We start from the raw sequence: 26,296 nt of genomic DNA on the forward strand, positions 1-26,296 counted from the left end.
CTCCATACATAAATGGAATGAGTTAAGTTCTAATAACTTGTACAATGGCCATATCCTCTGCCATGCACTTCACAGTGGTTTGTTGAGTATGGATGCAGATATAGAGGAGATACTTGAAACTATACTAGTGGCAAAACATATCTGGCAGATCTGATGTACAGAAACATGACTAGGTTGACCAGCCACTTGCTATCTTTCTACACCTTATGATGACTGTAGTGTTTTCTTCCCCATGTCTTTCAGTTAACTGTACTCATACAAGTATTGTATATACCATGTGCACACAGAATCACTAAGTTCTTACTTATGTAGTATTTCACGCAATCTCTTATTTACTGTACAGTTTACAGTCCACTGATTATAATGGTATATTTAGTTTTGCCTAAACACTTGTTGGTTAAGAGAAATTAAGAACTGAAGTTGTTACAGCAACATGTAATAGTAAATTTAATGTGAGATAATCAGTAACTTTGAGGGGATTGACACAGCACTGGAAGATCCTTATTCCACTTCCTCAAGTAATTAGTTAAATGTTTCCAAAAACTCATTAACTCCAAAAGGAGCCCTTATGCTTGTTTGATTCTAGGATTCGACATTGTAGTTTTTTTTATCTCTGTTTTCTCAACCTGACTGTTCCTTTAGTTTTCCAAATAATTCACTAATTAAGACAGTGGCTAGATTAGCAAAATTGTAAACTTAGAAATTTTATATGAAAGTGGGTAATCCACCATGTAGGTATACAGCATATCACTCAAACAGTACATTGAACTCTAATGTTTTCCAAATCATTTGTTATTCTAATAAACCAGATTATTGTTGAAATCACTAGATCTACTCTAACACTAAATCTGATGCTTACACTATCATAAGCTAAAATATAATTTCCGAAATCACAAAATATTCCTACACCAACCTATACATATTCCCTCCAGGCAGCTAGTCTGCAGTCTGCTGCCAGAACTGGTCCGAGTAACATCTCTGGGTCACTCGTCTGATAAACAACATGTTGTAATGTGTATTAAAGTCTGTGCTCAGTCACCAAGCATTAGACACTTCAGTGTTAAATTCTGCCTAAATTATTTCTGTTAATTTCTCCATGTCAACAACATAACCTTCCACATGTTGTCATGAGTTATTCGGAGACCTATTATGTTCAATAACTGTGTAATTAAAATTAACTTTATGGTATTCATCTGACAAAATCAGCATGTGAAAGTGTACTGCAAACATCTTGCCGCTATCAAGACTGATATGTAGTTTACTGAAGTGTCTACCTGTGATTGACATTCTATGTGAGATATTAAGATGGTCATTATGTAGCTATGAATAATAATAAATGCAAAAATGAGTCAAATTTAGTAAATAATGTACTGCGTACATTATTTAAAACTTGCTGTAAAAACAGATTACAGCAACATGATGGACATTCGATGACAAGCAACCAAGGGCAAATAGAGAAATCACAGGTAAGATATGTGAATTATTTTCCACTAGAATATCTTCAAATTCAAGCAATCTGATTGACAACAGCTTTATAAAGCAAGGAAAACCACACCATAACAGAATAAGTAAAATTTGTGAATAGTATCTCTGGACACCAGAGACAGATACTTACTAATGACAATCTGAATATTTGCCAGAAAAAATAGTAAAATAATAAAAACTGAATTGATTTAAACCTTTAAGTCAAGGATCTAAGATATAGAACAGAGACATGCACAGTGGAAAAGATTTCAACATCAAATAAAACTTGTTTAATAGGAAAATTGCAAGGAAAAACATGTCAGCTCAAAGTAAAACTTGTTTAACAATAAAATTTAGAGCATATTTGACTGCATCTTTCGACAAATAATCTAAGAGTTGATAAAAAAAAATGCATTACCATTGGGTTGAAATAAAATGCCTAATCACATCAGTTAAGTGAGGTTTTTTGATAGCCACAGTCACGTTTGTCAGTCTACGCAGAGCAGTTGTGATTTTCACTGGACATCATCAGCTACAATAAGCAGCATCCTTAACACAATGACTTGTGGGTACACAAGGTATAATGGCATGCTACTTACTGGATCTAGAGATTACAGGAAATTGTTGAAATTGATCATATAATCATTATGCCTGACAACAAAACTGTTAAAAGAATTAATTTTGCCATAATGAAGTATTTCCTCAAAAGAGAGATATAACACAAATATATCTCTAAGTCCTTGAGCTGGTACTGTATGGCAAAATTGTAAAGCATACTGACAACTTTGACTTCATCAGCAAAAAACAGTTCAGTTTTGAAAGATGTATATCCACAACAGAAGCCACAGTCTTATTCTTTAACATTGCAATGGAACCATTACCATGAATGTGTTTAGGATTTCATCTTTGTGGATAACAAAATATTTCTTGATAAAGAATGCCACTGCAGCATCAGGAGAGCAATAGGAAAGTCACGAAAATTCTAACTTCAAGAGAGAAACCAGAACATGGTCTCTGATGAGTGTGGGAAAGTGGATGGGAAGAGAAGGAGTGTAACTGGTCTGTCCTTTGTACGCTGCTATTTTTCATACATATAGCAAACAGAATAGTATCTAATATTTCTGTACAAAGTAAAATTGTTACACCACGAAGATGACGTGCTACAGATGTGAAATTTAACTGACAGGAAGAAGATGCTGTGATAAGCAAAGAATTAGCTTTTCAGAGCATTCACGCAAGGTTGGTGCCGGTGGCGATACCTACAACGTGCTGACATGAGGTAAGTTTCCAACCGATTTCTCATACACAAACAGCAGTTGACTGGCGTTGCCTGGTGAAACGTTGTTGTGATGCCTCATGTAAGGAGGAGAAATGCGTACCATCACGCTTCCGACTTTGATAAAAGTCAGATTGCAGAATATCACAATTGCGGTTTATTGTATCGCGACATTGCTGCTTGCTGCTGGTCGAGATCCAATGACTGTTAGTAGAATATGGAACCAGTGGGTTCCGGAGGGTAATACGGAACGCCGTGGTAGATTCCAATGGCCTCGTATCACTAGCAGTTGAGATGACGGGCATCTTGTCCACATGGCTGTAATGGATCGTGCAGCCAAGTCTCGATCCCTGAGTCAACTCAACAGATGGGGACATTTGCAAGACAACAACCATCTGGATGAACAGTTCAATGACATTTGCAGCAGCATGGACTATCAGCTCGGAGACAATGGCTGTGGTTACCCTTGACGCTACATCACAGACAGGAGTGCCTGTGATGGTGTACTCAACTAAGAATCTGGGTGCACGAATGGCAAAACGTCATTTTTTTGGATGAATCCAGGTTCTGTTTACAGCAACATGATGATCGCATCCATGTTTGGTGACATTGCGGTGAACGCACATTGGAAGCATGTATTTATCATCGCAATGCTGGCGTATCACCCGGCGTGATGGTATGGGGTGCCATTGGTTACACGTCTCGGTCACCTCTTGTTCGCATTGACGGCACTTTGAACAGTGGATGTTACATTTCAGACATGTTACCACCCATGGTTCTACCCTTCATTCAATCCCTGCGAAACCCTACATTTCAGCAGCATAATGCACGACCGCATGTTGCAGGTCCTGTACGGACCTTTCTGGATACAGAAAATGTTCGACTGCTGCCCTGGCCAGCACATTCTCCAGATCTCTCACCAACTGAAAATGTCTGGTCAATGGCGGCCGAGCAACTGGCTCATCACAATATGTCAGTCACTACTCTTGATGAAATGTGGTACTGTGTTGAAGCTGCATGGGCAGCTGTACCTGTACATGCCATCCAAGCTCTGTTTGACTCAATGCCCAGGCATGTCAAGGCCGTTATTATGGCCAGAGATGGTTGTTCTGGGTACTGATTTCTCAGGATCTATGCACCCAAATTGGGTGAATATGTAATCACTTGTCAGTTGTAGTATAATATATTTGTCCAATGAATACCCGTTTATCATCTGCATTTCTTCTTGGTGTAGCAATTTTAATGGCCAGTAGTGTATAACACTTTTGTACAAACTACAGTGTCAATTACAATGTTTATGCTTTTCAATCAGCAATCATGGCACATATATGGTAGATTTATATGAGAAATAGCTTCCAAGAGAGATTTTTAAATTCTATAAAAACATATACAACTGGTATTTGGAACAATTTCCATTTTTCTGAAAAGCTAGTTTTTCTCCTAAATTATGTGTTGCACTGCGATACAATTTTGCAAGTTTTCTCAGTTGTGTATATGGATACTACATGAAAATGTGAGAAGCAAATGTAGTTATTAGTAAAGGATAATAAATGACAACGTCATGGTTGATACTGAACTTTGACTAAATAAATAACATACATTTGAAATACATTTTAATGGTTGTGTTTAATAAATCACAGAAATGACATATTGTAACACTTGAAGCTGCAGCATAATTTGTTTTAAATTGTATTACAAACATAATACTGATCATAATAGCAATTCTTTGCTGTTTTATATTATACATTCTTTGCCCAAAAACAGTGGATCAAAAAAAGTTATTGTGGTGTTACCGCCAGACACCACACTTGCTAGGTGGTAGCCTTTAAATTGGCCGCGGTCAGGTAGTATACATCGGACCCGCGTGTCGCCACTATCAGTGATTGCAGACCGAGCGCTGCCACAGGGCAGGTCTTGAGAGACTTTCTAGCACTCGTCCCAGTTGTACAGCCGACTTTGCTAGCAATGGTTCACTGATTTCTATACTCTCATTTGCTGAGACGATAGTTAGCACAGCCTTCAGCTACATTATTTGCTATGACCTAGCAAGGTGCCAGTATCCGCACTATTGATATTGTGAATCATGTACCATAAAGAGTGACGTTCTCCATTAATGGATTGAAGTTAAGTATTCCACCAGCTACGTCCGTTTTTCTCAATTCTAATTCCCTTGTCATGTTCCAGACCTCACGCCAGCCTGCGTGAGCTAAAATGGGTGCATTTCGGCCTCCTTTAGCAATACAGTTGGTGCGCAAAGATGGATCGCACGATTGCCCTATTGCCTTTGCATCCAAATTGCTCTCGTCTACTCAAAGAAATTATTCACAGATCGAGAAAGAAGCATTGGCTCTTGTATTTGGTGTTACAAAGTTTCATGATTTCTTGTATGGTCGTCACTTTACCATAATCACAGACCACAAACCTTTGACATCACTTTCTCATCCGACCAAGCCTGTACCTCCACGTACAGCGCAGAAATTCATTCTCTGGTCTATTTTCCTCTCACAGTACCGCTACAAGACCTCGTATCGGTCCACTGCTAAGCACGGAAATGCCGATGCGTTGTCCCGCTTGCCTGTTGCTGAGGATAGGGCATTCGATTCCTCCGAACTTGCTTGCATGTTCATTGATGCGGAAACCGATGACGTGGATGAATCGTTTCCAATTGATTTTCGTCGTGTAGCTTCAGCCACAGCTGCCGACCCTGTCCTTGCTCCTGTTCTGCGTTTTGTTGCTAAGCAATGTCCCTTGTCAAAGTCACAGGTTGGGGACCCGTTGGTTCGCCGATTTTTTGCTCACAAGGAGAGACTTTTTGTTCGACACGGTGTTTTGCTGTTGCGTTCTGATAATGATCAGTCCAGGGTCATGGTACCACGTTCGTTACAGTCCTCTGTCTTATAGCTTCTCCACCAAGGACATTGGGGTATAGTGAAAACGAAACAAATTGCTCGTCAGCACTGTATTTGGTTCGGAATCGATGCCGCGATTACAAATATGTGCTCTTCTTGCATGGTGTGTGCCGAACAACAATCAGCACCACTGCGGAAATTCTTTCCATGGCCAAAAGCCACTTCCCCTTGGCAACGCTTACACATCAATTTTGCTGGTCTGTTCTGGAATGCTCGATGGTTGGTTGTGTAGATTCATTCAGTAATTTTCCTTTTGTTGTCCGGATGTCTTCCACGAGGTCATCTGCCACCATCCAAGCGTTATCCTCTATCTTTTGCATTGAAGGTCTTCCACAGACTATTGTTTCCGACAATGGCCCACAATTCATGTCCGCAGAATTTCAGACATTCTGCAAGGCCAATGATATTCAACATCTGACGTCCGCGCCGTTTTCGCCACAGTCAAACGGTGCCGCTGAACGATTGCTCAGGACTTTCAAGTCACAGATGTTGAAGTTAAAAGAGTCGCATTCTCGGGAGGACGCGTTATTGCTCTTTTTGTCATTGTATCGCTCTCAGCCATGAGATGGTCGCTCGCCGGCTGAGTTGCTCCACGGTCGCCCTCATCAAACCTTGATGTCTTTGCTACATCCGCCGCATCAGGTTCCTGTGCCACGGCAGACACCTCCTTTTGCTCCAGGTGACATTGTCTACTATCACCACTATCAAGGTTCACGGCGTTGGCTCGAAGGGTGCATTCTTTGCTGCCTTGGCCGTGCTATGTATCTGATTTTGGGGGCCTCTGGTGAGGTGCATTGTGCGTCGGCATCTCAATCAGCTGCACCTCTGTCGTCGCACGGGATCTGCCGCTCGCCATCTGCTTTCAGCGACGGTGCCATCCGGTCAGCGCCCCAGGGACCCATCTACTGGCTCGCCTCAGTCCCAGGTGTTACCGACGCTGCCTTCCATTTTGCCCCATGGTGATGCATCGCCGCCACCACCGGCGCCGGCGCCGCCTGTTCTCCTGCCGGCGACGCAACCACCGGGCGCCTCTCTGGGTCACGCACCACCGATCACTTCCAGTGACCAGTTGTCCTCCGACATGGAACTCTTGCTCGCCACCGGACCATATGTCATCTTCGCCCGTCGGGTGCCCCGGCCCGCTGGAGGTCGACCCTTCGGCCCCTCCTGTCTCTCTCCGGGCGCATACACCGCATGTTGGCATGCGACCTGGAGCAGGTTTTCAGGTGTTTCCTAGCTCCCCGCAGTCCAAATGGCAGGGTGCGGGTGGCACAGCCTCATCTGTTGTTAGGCTCCCCACCTCATCGCATACGTCAACATGGGGTCCTCCCCACGGCGGGCGGAAGCCTTATGCCACAACCGTATGCCGATTTGCGGGGGAGGAATGTGGTGTCACCGCCAGACACCACACTTGCTAGGTGGTAGCCTTTAAATCGGCCGTGGTCCGGTAGTATACATCGGATCTGGGTGTCGCCACTATCAGTGATTGCAGACCGAGCGCCGCCACACGGCAGGTCTAGAGAGACTTCCTAGCACTCGTCCCAGTTGTACACCTGACTTTGCTGGTGATGGTTCACTGACTTCTACGCTCTCATTTGCCGAGACGATAGTTAGCACAGCCTTCAGCTACGTTATTTGCTACAACCTAGCAAGGCGCCAGTATCCGTACTATTGATATTGTGAATCATGTACCATAAAGAGTGACGTTCTCCATTAATGGATTAAAGTTAAGTATTCCACCAGCTATGTCCGTTTTTCTCAATTCTAATTTCCTTGTCATGTTACAGACCTCACGCCAGCCTGCGTGAGCTAAAACGCGTGCATTTCGGCCTCCTTTAGCAATACAGTTGGCTCTCCTGCCAACCACAACAGTTATAATTCCAATTTGTTTGTCTCGGAGGGTGACATCCAGTGATAACACACTCGATCCACCATCCCACCCCATGAGTGGGTGGCAGGGGAAACTTTGAAGTTCTCAAAGGGGACCTCAGTTTTTTTTATTGCAGACTACAATTCTACGGCAAAATCTACATATGTATGTATAGTTTCTTCATTTTGCCACATGTGATGCTTTTATTGGACAAATAGAAAAGGGTACACAATCATAATATCTGACATGCTACTCAATGGTCCTTGAATATTCCACTGGCCTGTGGTGCCCCTCCTCCATGCTGTGAGGGTGGGACAGACCAGTATCTCATAACTTGTAACTGGAAACCCCTTTTGCAAAGTTGTATACCTCTGACATATTGATTAGGGGACAACTCAACACACCACCGTGGCAGTGTAGGGAATTGCAACGTATCACAACAGGTAATACGCTGTCACCAGAGCTCATGTATTGTGCAGACATGTAATAGACAATGGCTCTAAACATTACAATACTTGAACAGTGTTTACTGTCTGCACACTTACCTACTATCTGGACAACAGACATGCAAGTGGATGATGAATGTCACAGCCACAAAAGAATAAACTGGAATGACCATGATTTATGGAGAATGTAGAAGAAACGTTGAGGATGTTGTTGCCTTATATGCAAAACATTTTCAGAGAAAGCTTGCACTTGTTCATCCTTTTAAAAGGTTGTGAATGCCTTTACGTATGATGGCAGTGTACAGACTGGCAAGAGAAAATGATGCAGATGTGTTACATGAGAAGCTGTACTAGTGGTGGGGTGCCACAAGCCATTGGTAAGGGCCCAGAAATTACACCACAATTCCAGTAAGTCTGTAGATAATATTGTGACTGCACTCTCATAAGTACTACCCATCCCACATCTCAATACATGGTGCCAATTTCCATAAAGGAATAGTGTTTTGTGAATGGGCACATCAACAAATGCAAATGACCCCCATTCTTTGCCAAGATGCTATTTTCCAATGATTCTACATTCACAAATCATGGCAGCATTAATGTGTATTGCAAGCATTACTGAAGTGCAGACAACTCCCACTGGCTACGGCAAGGTGACCATTAATGTCCTTGGTTGGTTAGCATATCATGTGGCATCTTGGTTAGCTTATTTTATTGATGGCACATTGAATGGATGCAAATTTCAAATGTTATTGGAGTAGATACTACCAGTACTACTGCAGGATGTTGCCTGGATGTTTGACAATGTATGTGGTTTCAGCATGATAGTTTCCCACAACATTATGGAATTGAAGGACAGGAGGTATTAGACAATATTTACACTGGTTAGTGGATTAGTAGAAGTAGCCCAATTAATTGGCCCACTATGTCACCGTATTTCTTTCTGTGTGGATATTTAAAAGATAAGGTCTACTAACAAGTGCCGTGAAGATGTGGTCAACTGCATGAAAAACACCTGTTGAAATGCCCTTACGTATTAAGATGGGAAACGAAAAGGACACATGGAAGGGTGGACACATGACGATCACATCATTTTTCCTTTGACACTTCACTTTTATTTACAGAGCACATTACACTACCAAACCAAATACAGTATTGACCATACCAAAGAGAGAAACAGGATTTTTTCCTTTTTATTTACTTAATTATTTATTTTTCAAATAATAGATTTAAGCTACTGTTCCACAGTCCCCAGACACAAGCAAGAAATAAGAGTATTAAATACAACATTGCAAGATAATAAGACATTTCTCAATTAAAGCAATTTGTAATTGGAGTAATTAAAAGAAATAGTCTCCCAAAACTTTATGAACAAATTGCAACTATTAGCTCTTAAAAATGTTTTAAACAAATTTAAATTAATTTAAATATCAATCAGACTAGCCTCTGTAAGGAATCTCTGCAGCTGCAATTGCCAATTACAAAATCACAAGTCCAAACATTCAATTTTCAGAATAGATCAGCCATGAAAGTTAAGTGCCAATGGTTATGATACACCAAGATTTTCTTTTACATGCATGGAATGAATACAATACAGAAGTGATGGCAAAATAATTAGACAAACATCTCAAACATTAACCACTAGAAAAAGTAATCTCAAAGTTTTCAAATGTTAGCACAATAAGTACAGGCTGAAATAATCTGATTTAGAGAATCTGAAGGCCAATCATAAAACTGATAATATTACCCATTTCAGGAGCGATGCAAAATATTTGGCAGAAAATATTAACATAGGACCTTGTAAGTAAGAGTGTAGGATAAACAAAGATAACTTAAGAAATATGCTGCTAGCGCGAACAGCTACACTGAGGAAATGTCAAGCAGCCACAAACACTCCAGAAAACATCATGGACCTGCGACTTGTAAAACTAAGAGCATTGCTACATCAAGAAGTCATTATTTCATAATTTCAGCTCAATGCAAAACACCGCAATCCAAAAGTGCACGGAACGGACATGAGGAATGACAATTCAGCCGAAACATACTGAAGGACGTGTGAAAACTTCGATGCAGCCAGTAACTGCACGCTCATAACTAATCAATCTCTGCACAAATAGAGCCCACAGCCCACCCAAGCAACAGGGCAACCACTGTCCGTGTTGCCCTCTCACCAGGAACCCGGAAACTTCCAACTCCACAAGCTCAAGAGTGTTTTCATGACCAGCGATGATACACAGGAAGTTATGGATAATTCATGCCACCTTGTGGGGCCCCAGCAAATGAAGGGGGAAGAAAAGATTAAATGAAGGCACCACAGCTCACCTGTGCTGACATTCCCACAGATACAATTCTGTCTGTGTACAGTCATTGGAAAGCAGATCACTAAATATATTGAAGTTGGCAGTACTACATTTGAACACTATTGGAAAAGTAGAGTAGCATTCTCCTTGAACCATGGCCACTGTGGTGCATCGAGTGGTCATCTGTTGGATGTGTCAGAGGAATACAACATTGTGAATGGGGTTTCCAATTACCAGTTATGAAAAACTGGACTGTCGTACCCTCGCAGCACTGAAGTGGGGTCGCATATGCCATAGGATATTAAGGGCCATTGAGTAGAATGTCATAAATTACATTGTATACCCTTTTCTATTCCTCTGATTACAATGCCATTTATGGAAAAATGAAGAAAATGTTTCAGACAAAATGCATGTAGATTTTGCCATACAATAATAATCTGTAAAAAAAATGGAGCTTCTCATTGAATATTTCAACATTGCCCCTGCCACCCAAGCACAGGATGGGATGGCAGGTCGAGTGTGGTATTGCTGTATGTCCCCCTCTGAGCCAAACAAATAGTAATTATAACTTTTTGTGATACAATGTATAGTTTTCGAGATATTTCAATCTTTGCAGTTATAACAAACATCCTTTCTTTGTGTGTGTGTGTGTGTGTGTGTGTGTGTGTGTGTGTGTGTGTGTGTGTGTGTGTGTTATATTTTGACATTTATTTATAAATCACACTTGTTATTAACAAAAATTTGTAAATATTGTGTTCATTTTAAAATAGTCTGCAAATATTCTTTATGTATTAAAATTGTCCTGTATCCATAATGTTGTTCAACAGGTACTGGAAAACTGTTTCTGTCCAAGACCAATCGTACAATTGAAAATAAATCATACAGCAATTCACATGTTACAAAATATATTTTCTATGAACAAACACTTAGTAAGTGGTATATTGTTTTCTTTTCATAATTCTGTGGGGCTTTATGCAAGAAAAAGTATAGAGAAAGTTTGAAATTATGTTTAAAGTCCCTATGTGTTCTCATTATCAAACACTGGATAAGTTTAGTCTGGACAGTTTTCCACGTTTGTAACTTTGATATTTGTCTTATTGTCTTAAACTATTACTGTATGACTGTAACTCTGAGTAGGTTATCACAGCATTTTAATTTTTTAAAATTCTGTCAATAATTATATGAAATATTGAAAATCAAATTTTTGTTGCCCCTGGAAGCCTTTAGATAGGCAACTTGCAACTGAGACTTGGTCATTGAATGGCTGAAATGGTTCTGAGCACCGTGGGACTTAACATCTGAGGCCATCAGTTCCCTAGAACTTAGAACTACTTAAACCTAACTAGCCTACGGACATCACACACATGCATGCCCGAGGCAGGATTCGAACCTATGACCATAGTGGTCGCGCGGTTCTGGACTGAAGTGCCTAGCACCGCTCGGCCCCAGCGGCCGGACTTGGTCATCGTTTTAGCTATTTAGCAATGTACACAGACAATCTACACTTACATTTTAATGAACAGGAAACTTTAGAAAAGCAGTCATCAGTTGAGTTCTGTGGGCTTCAGAAACTAGTTCTGTAACTCAACAACCACATTACTTACAGTACCCTAATTGGTTACTTGCAATCTTATGCAAAAATATCAAAACAACTGAGATACCATAAGTTCCAGTTTTCAAAGATTTTTGCATCACTTTTTGGTATTGGTTTACTGCTGGTGACCACTTCTGTCATCATAATGAACCTTAACTCCTCCACTCTTAAACAAAAAACAATGACGCCCACTACCTTTACTCATTACATTTGCTCAGTTTGCAGTACAGATATTCTACTGAAAATAAAAAGTTTTGATACTATTTGCCACTAAAATCGATATTAGAGAATAGATTTTCAGTTTTAATGCTCACTTTGAGCTGCTACATTAAGTAAATGAGAAGCAATATGGCTTTCTGGCTATTGGAGCTTAATGAACACTAACCAGTTGCATAAGTCTTGTTCAGCTGCCATCACTTCCGCTCATGCTACATTAAAAGCATTGTTATTTTCCACATGATGCTTGTACTACTGCCACTATCAACTGTTTCAATTAGTTGTATGTGTTTATCACTTCTTGTTTTAAATGAAATGAAATATTTGTGAAATAGAGATGGCATGACATTTTTCCTCAGGAAGCATTTCCATTTCATTAGTATTAATCCATGCTGTCATACAAACAGCACTGTGGTAAAATCAAAAGCAGTTTTGAGCGAACCTGCATATTTGGTTTTGAATCAAGTTGATTGAATGGCATACTGTGTTTCCTCCATTTATATTTCCCTTCTTCCAAGTGACAGCATTTTCAAATTATTTTGCCAATATAAAATCAGCAAAGAAAAAATGTTTTTTTATTTTATTTTTCCAGGAATTGTTTAATTGTGTACCATTTGGATGCAACATACAAGATTTTGCTCTCTGAGGGATTTAATACTTTCCAATATTTCAGGCATTCAGCAAATATAAATGTTGAGGAAATAAAAATTTGTGGTTTATGTTTTTGCCTTGCAGTCAGCTGCAGCAAACTGCCATGTAAGATATACTTTTGTGTCACATTTACCCAGCGCACTTAATCAGATTATTGCAAAGGGCAATCCTATGTGTTCTAGTTAACTAGAAGGTGCAGCTCAGATCAGCTGGCTGCTTTCTTTTCATCTCAAATAGACATGAAATATTTTATTCACAGTTTTGTCTTTTGTCACATTAATGTTCAGTGTGCTCCTTATCAGTGATAGAGACTTCTATATTGTAATGCTGATGATGAAAATAATCTTTGTGGCGCCAGTTCTGATGAAATAAAGCATTCATTAAAAAATGTGGCAGTTAGAATTTTTTCCTTCAGTTGTACAGACATGCAATATATTTTTATGCCTTTTGATGGTGTTTCATACTAGATGTAATACATATCACCTCTTTGGTTAGAATTCTTATGTTAAAATATACTCCATATATTTGACACTCTCATGACCCATTTTCTTAACACAAAAATATTTATTATGCAATGGGTATACATGCCTTATATTCTGATTACAATGCCTGGATTGAGGTGCATTGTGTGGTGTGGTACAAGAATAATAAAAAAGTAAAAGATACAATAAATGTTAGCATGACTTAAAAGTTATGTAACAAAAGGGCAAAATAGTGTGTGGTATTGCAGAAAAGCTGCCAATTGCTAAATAGTCAGCATTTTTACATTTAGGGTACATAAAGCATATGACAATTAGTACACCAGGCATTACAGCATTTAGCTCTAAGTCATTGTTGTTCAGTCACTAACTTAAAGACTCCTGGGTGGTCTTTTGCACAGAGTTGAAATCTATCTACATGTAACTGTAAGAAGTAAAACCTTCAAAATGTTTCACTTCTTTCATTCAAAATACTGTTGCAAATGAGAGAATCTGAAAAAAATACCTACACTACAGGTTAGACAGCAAACATTTTGTACTTTTCACTTACAAAAATGATACTGTGTTACCAAATATTAACAGAGGATCAAGTTAACATTAAGTGAAATTAGTTGACACAAATTTACCTGGCAGTTCAAGTTGTCTGTTTCAATAAGGTTAATGAGAAGTTCCAGACATTCCCCTTCTCGTATAGCAGACTGAATGATTTTGTCCTTAAGATCTTGGTCAGCAAGACAGCGAAGAGTTAGAAGTGTGGCTGTGTGGTTTGATGACTAAAAGTAAACAAATACAATAAGTTTCATAGCTACTTAAGTATAGTAAGCATAATTTGCACACTTATGAAAAAAAAATTGTAGGAAGAAGAAACTAAATAATCTGCTCCTTATCAACAAAACTTATGTTCAATAAACTAAATGCTTCCCAGCAATCACGTACTTTTCTTAAGTTTACATAAGTATAAATAATACTTCAAGACAGTTCTCGGTGCAAAAATTTTATTAGCTCATTTTCTTATTGTTTACTCACATATGAAGTAGGTAAACCAAAACATGCTAATACCATTAGAAAATGAGTTAACCATTTATGTGTTGTTGACTGGTAAGTATCACATAAGGATCAGATGACTGCACTGTGTCTTGCTCCTCTTCTGGTTCTAGTAAAAACATAAACACACACACACACACACACACACACACACACACACACACACACACAATCATTACCTTACTGTTCTCGATCCATATCATTCACTGAATAAAGGACTATTCTATGAGCATGAATAACAAGTCGAAATACACTTCACACACCTTTAAATCAGTAATTTTGTATATTATTTAAAAATTAAACTTTTTTGGATCAATGTTTGCAGATAAGTTAATTGGGATGCTTTATTTACCGATGTTCAGCAGATTTAATATTCTGACCTTCATTTCTAATAGAGGAAGATAGAGAGGGTAAGGAGTCATTCCAATCCCAGGAGCGGGAAGACTTAACTTAGGGAGAAAAAAGGACAGGTATACACTAGCACAAACACACACACACACACACACACACACACACACACACACAGATATCCGTCTGCACATATACCTTGTGCGGATGGATATGTGTGTGTGTGCGCGCGCGATTGTATACCTGTCCTTTTTTCCCCCTAAGGTAAGTCTTTCCGCTCCCGGGATTGGAATGACTCCTTACCCCCTCCCTTAAAACCCACATCCTTTCGTCTTTCCCTCTCCTTCCCTCTTTCCTGTTGAAGCAACCATGGGTTGTGAAAGCTTGAATTTTGTGTGTGTGTTTGTGTTTGTTTGTGTGTCTATCAACATACCAACGCTTTCATTTGGTAAGTTACATCATCTTTGTTTTTAGATATATTTTTCCCACATGTAATGTTTCCCTCTATTATATTCAGAGAAAGGGGGAGGGAGAGAGAGAGAGAGAGAGAGAGAGAGAGAGAGAGAGAGAGAGAGAGAGAGAGAGAGAGAGAGAGAGATCACTGCTGTGTGAAAATTTCATGAGTCACCTGGCTGAATATATGTTCTCTCGAGAACTTCAACTTTTCGATAGAATAGCCAGTTACATGTGAAACTACACAATAACTCACCTCATACTTGTTTTTGACAATAATTATATTTTTTCCATTGTTGCTGAATAATTTTATAATCTATGAAAGAACTAAAATAAACATGAAAAACTAACCTTGAAGCTTTGTATTTTTTAACACGTGCTACCCTTTAAGGTATTTCAAGCACAAATGTGCCAGTGAAATTCCAAATAATCACATAAATGGCTGGCTCAAAAATTTTTTATGAGGCTGGTCCTCAAAGCAAAGCATTAACTTTTGATTGAGAATCAAATACTCCATGACTTAGGAAATTCATCGCACATTCTCATGAGTAACATTATTCATCTTGCATAAAAGGAAATTTACTTTGAAAGTAACGCTTCATAAATCATCATTTGTAATATTTTCCCACAACCTGTCAGAAACATAAATAGTAGTGATGTTACTCTCATTGAAAGTAGTTTTCTGTTAAGAAGTATTGCCTAGTCTTCATCCTAAAGCCTTGGACCCATTTTGCTGTCAGCAGACATTTGTGTGTGCGCGGTGTTCAGTTATTGTACATGGCTCATTTTCTTTGCAATTAAAATTTTATTTTAGTGTCATTCTCTCACTTATGTTTCATTCCTGTGATATTATTCTGCAGTAGTTGGCTAACATAAAATTCTTTGTTACAATATCAGTTCCTACCAGTCAAAATTACAAAAAATTAATTGAAATTTAAAACAATGAAAAATTCCCAGAATTCTACAATAAATCAGAATTTTTTCCTAAAGTTTCCCAGGTTAAAAAAATTCCCACATTTTCTAAGATTTCCCTGTTGTCCCCAGGTGTATACACTCTGTGCTATACACAGAGAAGGAATCAAGCAAAAGTAATTTATTTTGGCCAACTAGTCACCAAAACCAGTGCTCATACCACAGTTGTAGTTCTCTTTCACTCTTTTTCCCACTCTTGCTTGCTAAGACATAAATATTTCATACTGCCTTTGCAAGACCACACACACAAAAAAGAATCATAGGGGGCAGACCACCACCAACTTCTTACTGCTTAATAAATAACTTTTCAGCCAATTTACCATCCAGGATGCGTTAGGGCATTGATGTTTGTTGATCTCGATACAACTCTCTTGGTACCTCTAATTTCCAGCGTTACTTTCATACACATTTCCTCTTCAAATCCCAACTAGTCAGAGTTGAAAACAAATTCATTACTGAGCAATGGGATAACTTTGTTTATCTCATCTACACAGTCTGTTGTGCACTGTCGAGTTGACACTTGGTTTGAAATTTCATTATCTTGCAACTTCCAATTCTGTAACACTGTTTGAAGTTATGCAACCATCAACTGCATTCCTTGAAATTGCTGTCATCTATGTCACATGTTGTGCTTAACATAGTAGGTCACTATCATGCATATCCTGTAAATTGTGCTGTGCCTCCTTGTAAAAAGTGTGCCCTGTCCTCCCTTTAGCATCCATAGTTTTTCTTACGTACTACATGGTCATATTTCCCTAAATCACTCCAGGCAAGTGCTGGGATGGTTTCTTTGAAAGGCATGGCCAACTTCCTTCCCCATCCTTCCCTAGTACAATGAGACTGATGACCTAGCTGTTTGGTCTCTTCCCACCCAAAAATGGCAACAACAACAACAATTTGTTCATATTGCTGCAGACTAATTCAAAATCTGTTCATTTTATTTTTGTTACTATGCTGCAGATGAACTTCCATGTACATAATTATGTTTAGTACCCATTCCTTGGACAACAATTATCCTTTACTACATTTCACTGTAGACAGGATTTGTGGCTCCCTGCAAAACAAGGATGATGAACTATATGTCTTGATATCTGCTTCAGTGTCACTTTCACTTTGTAAGCACATATCTTTGTCATTGTACTCCTCATGTACATTGTCCTCACAGTCAAGTGTATATGACACCACACATTTCACTGACTCATCTTGTAGAAATGCTAATATTTCATCTTCCACTTCTTTCTCACTCTGCAACATTCCTTGGTTTTCTTTCTTATGAAATTTCAACTTTGGCAACTGTTGTTGTACATATAATGCAATGTTTGCTCTGTTTATCATTACCATTTCTCTGCTCTGCACCAACATCACTGTCACTGTAGCATTGATGTCAGTTACTTGTTGGTTAAGCAGTTCAAATATGCTCCATGGCCTCATGTTGTGTTCACCATTTGAACCCGAAGTCCCGCCCTCCCACCCCCTGTTGCCACTAGCAGCCAATACTCTAGTTGCATTATAGACAATACGTGGGGTGTCAAATGCCGTAAACATCATTGGCCTTTTGAGACCTTGCACTCAAGTGGTTCCTTGTGAGTGAGAATTTGGGATGAGGTGCAGTTCCCTTGTGTTAAAAATCAAGAGCCTCTAAATGCCTTGGTATAGAATCTAAGAAGACCATGATATGTTTCACGTTCATGTCTCCCCATACAATTTATCTGCACATCCACAAAGCATTAACATAGTTGCTGGAGATTGTGATGAACAAGCTACCAAGCAACCATCATATTTCAGACAAGATTTATGGGTAAAAAGTCAGGTGATCAAGCAGGACATAGTACCTATTCTGTACTCTGACAGACACAGCAACAGGGTTCAGCACCCCACTGGTACATACAGAGGGCATTGTTGATCCTGTGCTGCCCGAGGCTGAAGGAAAGTTACTACAACCATGCAACTTTGGACATCGACTGCACAGCACAACTACTAGGTCAGTGTGCATCTGATTACAGCAGGGCATATTATATAAATTTTATTTAATATAGTCATTATACTGTTCAAATGATTTGCCTGTGATAACTTGCACACTATACATTTTGTTATGAAGTGGTGGGAGAGACGTAGGACTGAATCAGTTAAGTTTCATAGTAGTTATTAAATACCACTGCAGAGTTAATTCCTGACTAAAATACATTTCAAAAACAATAAACAGAAAAGTCACTACAGGCAAAGCTCTTGAACAGCATAAGTTTACAAAATAAAACTCAATAAACAATTCATTCCAAGGACAACAAAGTTTAATACTACAGTAATATTGTAAACAATGGTTAATATTTTATAAAGAACTATTTAAACATTATGAATTTTCTATCAATTTAGAGGATAAATATAGCCACTTGTGTTACTATATTTTACTGAAGAGTTTGCTAATTTTGCACTTTTGTAATGTAGAAATGGTCAACAGTTGAGTGATGCAACTGGTAGCAGAAAGATTAGTAAGAGGACAGTGGTCAGACCTGCTAGATAAGTCACGAGATTCAAGGGATGCTTTAGTTTAGATATCTCCAACAGGTACACTGCTCTGAAGACTGCGGACAAAATTGTGCAGACATCTGAAGGAGCTTAGAAACACTTTGACAAGACAGGAAAAAGTACAAGTTAAGTTTAGTTAAAGTTCCCTCTGTTAGTAGAGTGGCCATGGGAAGAAAATGTCTGAGCTTTTACAGAGTTCCCTGGGAAATGCTTATCAGGTAACTAGTATCTTTATGTCAAGTGCAGAGACCAGCTGTGTCATCAGGGATGAAGTTTTCTGGGGAAAGATCTTGATTAATAAGATTATGTAGTGATTATTGGGGGTTTTGGGAATCAGCTGGACCATGATCTCCAGCTACACATTAGAAGATGACATCAAGCAAATCGCTTCAAATGCTGCTCACATGAATGTGAATATGGTGTTAGTCTTTAAGCAACACAACACGGCCTGGATGAAGCATTCAGTTGAACACATAAATGCAGAGCTTTAGGAGTTGCTCAACAGACTGTGGTGAGCACATGTGAGTGTGACTTGTGGACCAAATGGTTCAAATGGCTCTGAGCACTATGGGACTTCACATCTTTGGTCATCAGTCCCCTAGAACTTAGAACTACTTAAACCTAACTAACCTAAGGACACCACACACATCCATGCCCGAAGTAGGATTCGAACCTGCGACTGTAGCAGTCGCGTGTTTCCGGACTGAACACCTAGAACCGCTCGGCCACCGTGGCCTGCACTAGTGGACCATCCTCACATAATTTCACCACACCCAACATGATCTACTCCTGAATATTTCCAGTATGAGGTCTCTTGCATGACTAATTTCCAGGCAAATTCAAGGTAACCGCAACACGGTCTGTTGAATACCTGCCTATTTTGCTAGGTCTTCTTAACAGTAAATGTTTCCAAAAGATAATGGTGCTGAATAGCTATATACACAGCTGCAATTATCAGTGCAGGAAATGTAACAGTCATAATGAACTTAATTTTTCCATCAAAATATAAGAAGCTTGTTAAATAAAAAAAATCTGCTTCTCATACCACAACAAGAAACCGAAAAAATTAAAGGTATTTCTAAGATACGCTGCACATAACAAAACACTATCCAGAAGTCACAAAAACTGGACAGATGCATCTAGATGGACACAAGTTAACATGGCATTATTGTTTGTCGGAACAGGTCTCACACAGGGACCATATCACATATGAACTACATGTCCCCTATTTATCAGCATGTGGAATGTGGAAGATGGGAACCTTATGCTGAGAGGTTGAAAGGCACATAAACAAGACAGAAAACTTTTTTAGATTTTGGACTAATCTTTTTTTGAGCTAGAGTGTTTAAGAAAAGAGAGAAGAAGATCACAGGAAAATATATGGGCAGACTATATGGAAAAGACAAAAAGAGAACTAAAATACAAAACAATAACAAAACATGGTTAGTGCAATGTTTAGCATGGAAGGGAGACACATGGAAACATAAATATGGCAGTGAACAATCCTGTTGGAATTTAAGTAATTTAGGAGTAAAGTTAATAATTCACTGAAAACTTGGGATGCTAACTCATACAAAATCTCATAAACAGGAATGAAAACTGTGCTAGTGTGTAGAAGATCCTTCTTTGTGATGGCAAAGTATTTCCTTCTCACCTTTCTTACTTTCTTATGCACTCTAATTTGAAAAAGAATGCATCTGAATGTTTATGTGCCCTTCGACAACTCAATGTCTCTGTTATCTGGTGGATTGTTACCGTTGTCCATATGAAAGTGTGAAGATAGACAGTGTTAATATCTGAGAACACTGCAGTGTCAACTTAGAGAATCATTATTTGAGGAAGACTGTTGGACAGTTCTGCTGGTATCATTGTTCTTGTTCGAGAATTATAAAAGTAATATCAAAGTGATCAGGGCACGTATGGAGGCAGAGACATATAGACAACCATTTTTCCCTCGCTCAATGTGTCAATGGAACAAGACAGGAAATCTCTAAGACCCTCCACCATGTACTGTACAATAGTTTGCAGAGTCTACATACTGATGTAGACGTAGAATCAGCATAGAACTGCTAATTGGAAAGAAGATAATAAGGTACATGGAAATGATGACTAATACAAAAATCAGGAAAAGTTATAACTTAAGAAGAAATAGTAGACTAAGAACTAATGTTATCTTAGCTTTGATGGCTTTCACTGGCCTTCATATTCTTGACAAGCTTCTGTACAAGTCGGAACTCTGGAGGAAGCTCATGCTCGCTGGCTGCTCGGAAGAGAGGCGGCTCATACTCCTCTTCAGAGGATGTTGCCACTGTGGAAACATCACTTGCTTCACGTGCTTCCTCTTCATTTCCCTGCTTTGTCCCTTCTGGAACTGCTGGTTCTGTGTCTGCACCTGCAGACCTGCACAGAGAACAGGGATGGAAATTACTAAGCTCACCTAATTCATTAAGTTGTTTTTTGCAGCATATCTGCAAGGAGAGTAATTTATACTGAGAGCTGTTAATGTTATCATGTAAGATGGTTTTTGTGTTACGTGACCTTCAGCTTAAGGAACTTTTTGTGTCTTTATTGTCACAAAACTATGGGAGGAAGTAATCACTAATTAAACAATTTGGGCAAAGTCATGATTTCCAGGAGCCATTGTTAAAAATTATTCAGTTTACACCAAATATGATGAGCAGTAAACTAACTCAGTGAACATTGTACCAATATTATTTAAAAAGGATTAAAAAGGATTATTTTATTTCACATTGGAACAAGTTGGATTTATTTGGAACCATATACAATCTTTGCTACAAAATAATGTTATTATGAATCCCAATTACCTATAAATCATCTTCTTACTTGTAACAATTTCAATGGTTGCTTCAGAATGCGAGCATCTGGATCCCACCCTCCACCACCAACTTTTCTGAGCAGATGGGAGTTATCATTACAGCACATCCTCCACTCCCGTAATTATCTCAGCCGCAGCCTACGGTAACATACTGTTCCTACACCTTCCACCCAACAGTTTCCACCCCCTCTGCCATATCATCTCCTCCCCATTCTTGTCTCCCACCCTCTTTGTTTGCCACCCTCTCCCTATGCACCCGCCCATCTATCCCTGCTTCTCTCCTTTTCACTTCTTGTTTCCCCACTCCCCTGCCCCACAACCTCCGGACGCTGCGCCTGTTGGCATTCTAGTCCCTGCACACTCCACCAGACAATGTCCCATTCTCCTCCCACCCATCACTACTATTCCTTCCCCCTCCCCACCTGCTCCAGATTTCTGCTTCCATCCTATGTTATAATCACTTGTTGGAATTAGTGATGATGTGTGTGAGAGGTGTTCTTCCTTGTGTGTATGAATGGTGTGTGTTTCTTTTATTGATTACGACTGTGGCCAAAAGCTTTGTGTAAGTGTCTTTTAATTGTGTCTGTCTGCAATTTAACACATCTTCTTCATGGTGAGTGGTAATTTAACTTTTACTACATTGTAGATATTCCTACCTGGAGTTTCCATTGTTTGAAATCGTAAAAGCTGCTTTGCAACAACTGTAAAACCATTTCTAATACCACTTTCCAAAATTAACCAACTTATTGTTAGCCTTTTGTTGTCTTGGAACACCACTTCCCAACCATACACTTCCTGTAAGAAGCGAACACCCCACCTCCCCTCTGTGCCCCCCCCTCCCCCCGTGCCCCCCTCCCCCCCTCTTCCAGTGAGTGAAACCCTCATAGCATCCAGACCCAGCCCATCTGACATTTTCCCCAAGGCACAACCCCCTAAACTCCCCAACAAGATTCCACAAAAACCAGAACAATGTTGTCAAAGTATCTGTCAAAAATCTCAAGCCCACAGAAGTTTCAGTCCTTTCCAAAGGCCTCATCCTCAAACTCACACCCAAATTCAGACATTCTGGACTTTTCAAAAATTTACTTTCCATCTCCAAGTCACTAGAAGGGAAACACTTTTTTATCATCAATCTCTCAAATCAATGCTGACTGAAAGCCAACACTGAATCTTTCCTCTCTCAGTTCAAACTTTTGTACAGCTGTAAATCTCCACCACTTCCACCCAAACTCAGTTCTGATTATATTCTTGGAAAACTTTACCTCCAACTAGGCCTTTTCCTCCTTTCCTATGTCCCTTCCCAAGAACACAATCTATCAGCAAAGGAAAGAAAAGACATCATTAAAACAGATTTAGATCTGATAATCCTTTGTGTGGTCAAAGGCTTCACCAGAGTCATTATGAACCACCACGAGTACCTGACAAAAGACACCCACCAACTATGTGACTCTTCCACTTACAAACCATCCTCAGTGATCCCATTCCAGAAGTTCCATTATAACACCTAATGCCCACTCAAACCCCTCGGCCCATCCCAGAACACCACTTGTGAATCCAACTCACCCTTCACATCAAACTCATCTTCTACAAGTTTCCCAAAATTAATAAACCTAGCCACACTAGATGCCCCATTATCCGGTGTTCCAATGGAAAAACTTTTGATTCCAATTGATCAACCTCAAACCAATCACCCACGGCTTAGAGTATTGTATAAAGGACATAAACCACTTCCAGCATCATCTCTCAGCTATCATCTCTCCTTTACCACCTGAATCCGTTCTCCTCAGTGTTGATGTCATCTCCCTGTTGTAACTTGTCAGTACTTTTCAGTGAGAGTTGCTTAAGTAGTTTACACTTTTAAGCAATCTGGCTTTCTTTAATTGGATAATGGCAAGCGCCACATTTAAAGAAGAATTTTTACTTATTTGCTTCGTCTACAGCTTTTTAGTCTTTGTCAAATTTGTTTCTCCTCATTTCTGGATGTTAGAGTGGTTCAAGCAAACACTCAACTATTATGTACAAAATCAAAGTCCATATTATTCATCTTACATTTATTACATCCATCAACACATTATCCATAATTTACAAAAGCATTTTAATTCAGTCATCCTGTTGTTAGTACAAAACAATATGATTCTGTGAAGATACCCAACAAAGTTCTCACAATCTTCACCTTATAATTACTTGTTCAGTGCCACTAATGGCACCAAAACAAAGGACATAATACAAAATAGCAACTGATATTTTAATTAACCAAGTTTTTAACATTTTCCTACTAGTAAACCTTCCAAAGACGTATTCAACTATTTTCAAATTTGAAATTAGATTTTGTAGAGCTTCTAATAAATTTTCAACTACATATCAAATGGTCAGTGGAAGAAAGTGCAAACACCCAATTTAGTAAGGATTGAGCTGATCACACTATCTGTTGTGTTTTCGAATGTACCAAATGTTGGTAACAAGTTTCTCTATATGTATTGCTATAAAGAGACATCTACTACATAATTTGTTTTCTCTTAAGGTACACATCCACATCTTTGACTTTGACCAAACATACAGCACACAACAACTCAAAACATGCTGTTGTGGGTTAGCACTTGTTTCCACTAACCCGTTCATATTTTGACCAATACTGACAACATGGTCACATGTGTCCATACAATTTCCATATTTCTGTATAAAGATATGTAGAATTATAACTGAAATGGATTTTAACACAAGAAATCCTAAATTGATGTACATGGCTAATAAATGCACAAAATAAAAGTGTTTCTCACAAAACTATGCCTAACTTAGACATCTATTAAACATAGTCAACTGTGATGAAACTGAATTAGATTCATAAAACTGCACCTGTATTCACTGTCTCACTCTTCCAAAACTATTTTAAGATACTCCACACAGTATTGCAGCTAGGGGCTGGACAGGTGCGCAGCTGCCAGCAGTACAAACCTCAGGGGGTGCACATTCAAAGTTATGATGTTGTTTCTCATCCTGGAATATGTCTTAGGGAAAGTAAAATTAAAATCTTGTCAGGGGCACTCTTGACAATATCTACAATGTTGACCCCATCTTGTAACAACAAATACTCAACTGATCAATACCATGGAATATAATTTACACCATAGACCAATATAACACTTGCTCACGATCTTATCATTACTGAAGCCCACCTTTTCCAACATCCTACCCACTCTAGGTGCATCAGCTCATTCCTTATACACCTGACCAATATTTTCCTTACCTGTAACTATTTCAACTTTGAGGAGGGGATAATAATCAAACAAATCTGCACCATGGTCACGGACACAAACATGGCACCCACCTATACCAATCTGATTATTAATCATATAGAAAAAATCTTCCCAGGCACCCAAGACATCAAACCAACCGTCTGGTTGGGGTTTATCAATGATAACTTCCTGACCTGAATCCAGGGCCAAGACATGCTATCCTCCATCCTCACAGCTTCAACACCATCCATCCATCCTCTTCACCTGGTGCTCCTCCACCAAATGTGCCTCCTTTCTGGATGCTGATCTCCACCTCTCTTATGGCTTTGTAAAGAGCTCTGTTCACACCAAATGCAAATCTTCCTTATAACATGTGACTTCCAGTTCAGTTTTTATCTCACTTTTATATTACTATTTCACTTACAATAAATGTAATGTTGCAATCAATTGTGATAAGCGTGTCATCAGACAATTGCAATTGGCTAGTTGAGAAAAATTATGCTTTAATGTCTTTATGAATCTGTGTCAGATGTTCTGTATCTCTTGTCAGACTCAATAGGAATCGTCTCACTTATTATGTGTGCAGTGACTGATGCAGTCTCAAGATATGAAGTGCATTTTTTTCTAAATCAGGCAATTTTTCTGATGACACATTGATCAAAATTTGTTACAACATTTGTTATTTTTCTCATAGCTTTGAATATACAATACAAGTTACTACAACTAAATCAAACTGGCTGTTCTTCACAAGCAATATGTCTTGGCAATGTAGATTGTTTCCCTCCTCCTCTCTGTTGCCACACATAAGTAAACCTCAACCACAGTAAACTCCAACCCATTCACATTTCCTGATTGCTCTTTCTGTCTCCAAAGAGATGCCCTGAAATGTGACGGGCTCTCTAGCTATGGAGGCTCCTCGAATGAGTCACACAACTAAACATGCGACTAAATATGACATGTTATTTAAAAAATTGTGTTTGTATAAGACACAAATATTACTGTGAAATAAGCGAAATGTAATTTAAATTATATAATTAATAGGGTAGTCAGTAACATCAGCAGATGGCTTTCACAAAACAGATTAATGGTTAACTGCAAAAAATGTGATGCATGCAATTTTAGACATGAAACTCTTGCAAAAACAAAAGTTTATTATACCAATGTATTCAACTCAGTCACTGAAGCAGACCATTTTAAAATCTTAGGATTGTGGTGAATCAGAGGCTTTCTTGGGAGCATCACTTTCAAGATCTTGCATGGAAAGTGAATGCTATCTTCACTCCAAGAATAATCTCCACTGCCTCTAACACAGAAACTTTGGTTTCTTTCACTCTGTTATCTCAAATGGTGTTATATTTTCTAGCAACTCTGTACTGTTATCAAGAATATTCTTAGCCCAAAAAAGGGCAGTCATGTAAATCTGTAGCATCTGTTCACAAACTTATGTAGGCTGTTGTACAGGTGTCTCAGAATCCTTGCTCTGGCGTTCCTATACATATGTTCCATAACAGGATTTATTGCTCTCAACATTGGCTCTTTCATAAGAAACTGCAACATTCACTGAGTGAATACAAGACAGAAAGACAATTAATAATGGTGTAAAACCTTTTTGAAGCATTGTTTAGAAAGGTGAATTCTATTCAACAGGTTTAATTTTCAACATGCTTCCAGCAGAAATGAAA

General features: G+C 39.0%; 1 protein-coding gene across 2 annotated transcripts in view; it reads right to left on the minus strand.

Moving 5' to 3' along the window:
- LOC126272592 (armadillo repeat-containing protein gudu-like) overlaps positions 1 to 26,296 on the minus strand; it is a 188,934-nt gene that overhangs the window by 113,457 nt on the left and 49,181 nt on the right. For both annotated transcript variants that reach the window (XM_049975522.1, XM_049975521.1), the window contains exons 2-3: positions 20,744 to 20,945; positions 13,832 to 13,978 (exon numbers count right to left, since the gene is read on the minus strand). In XM_049975522.1, the coding sequence (XP_049831479.1) occupies positions 13,832 to 13,978; positions 20,744 to 20,945 (349 nt within the window). The remainder of the gene's footprint in view (positions 1 to 13,831; positions 13,979 to 20,743; positions 20,946 to 26,296) is intronic.

This window comes from Schistocerca gregaria, chromosome 5 (genome assembly GCF_023897955.1).
Source record: "Schistocerca gregaria isolate iqSchGreg1 chromosome 5, iqSchGreg1.2, whole genome shotgun sequence".
Lineage (NCBI taxonomy): Eukaryota > Metazoa > Arthropoda > Insecta > Orthoptera > Acrididae > Schistocerca > Schistocerca gregaria.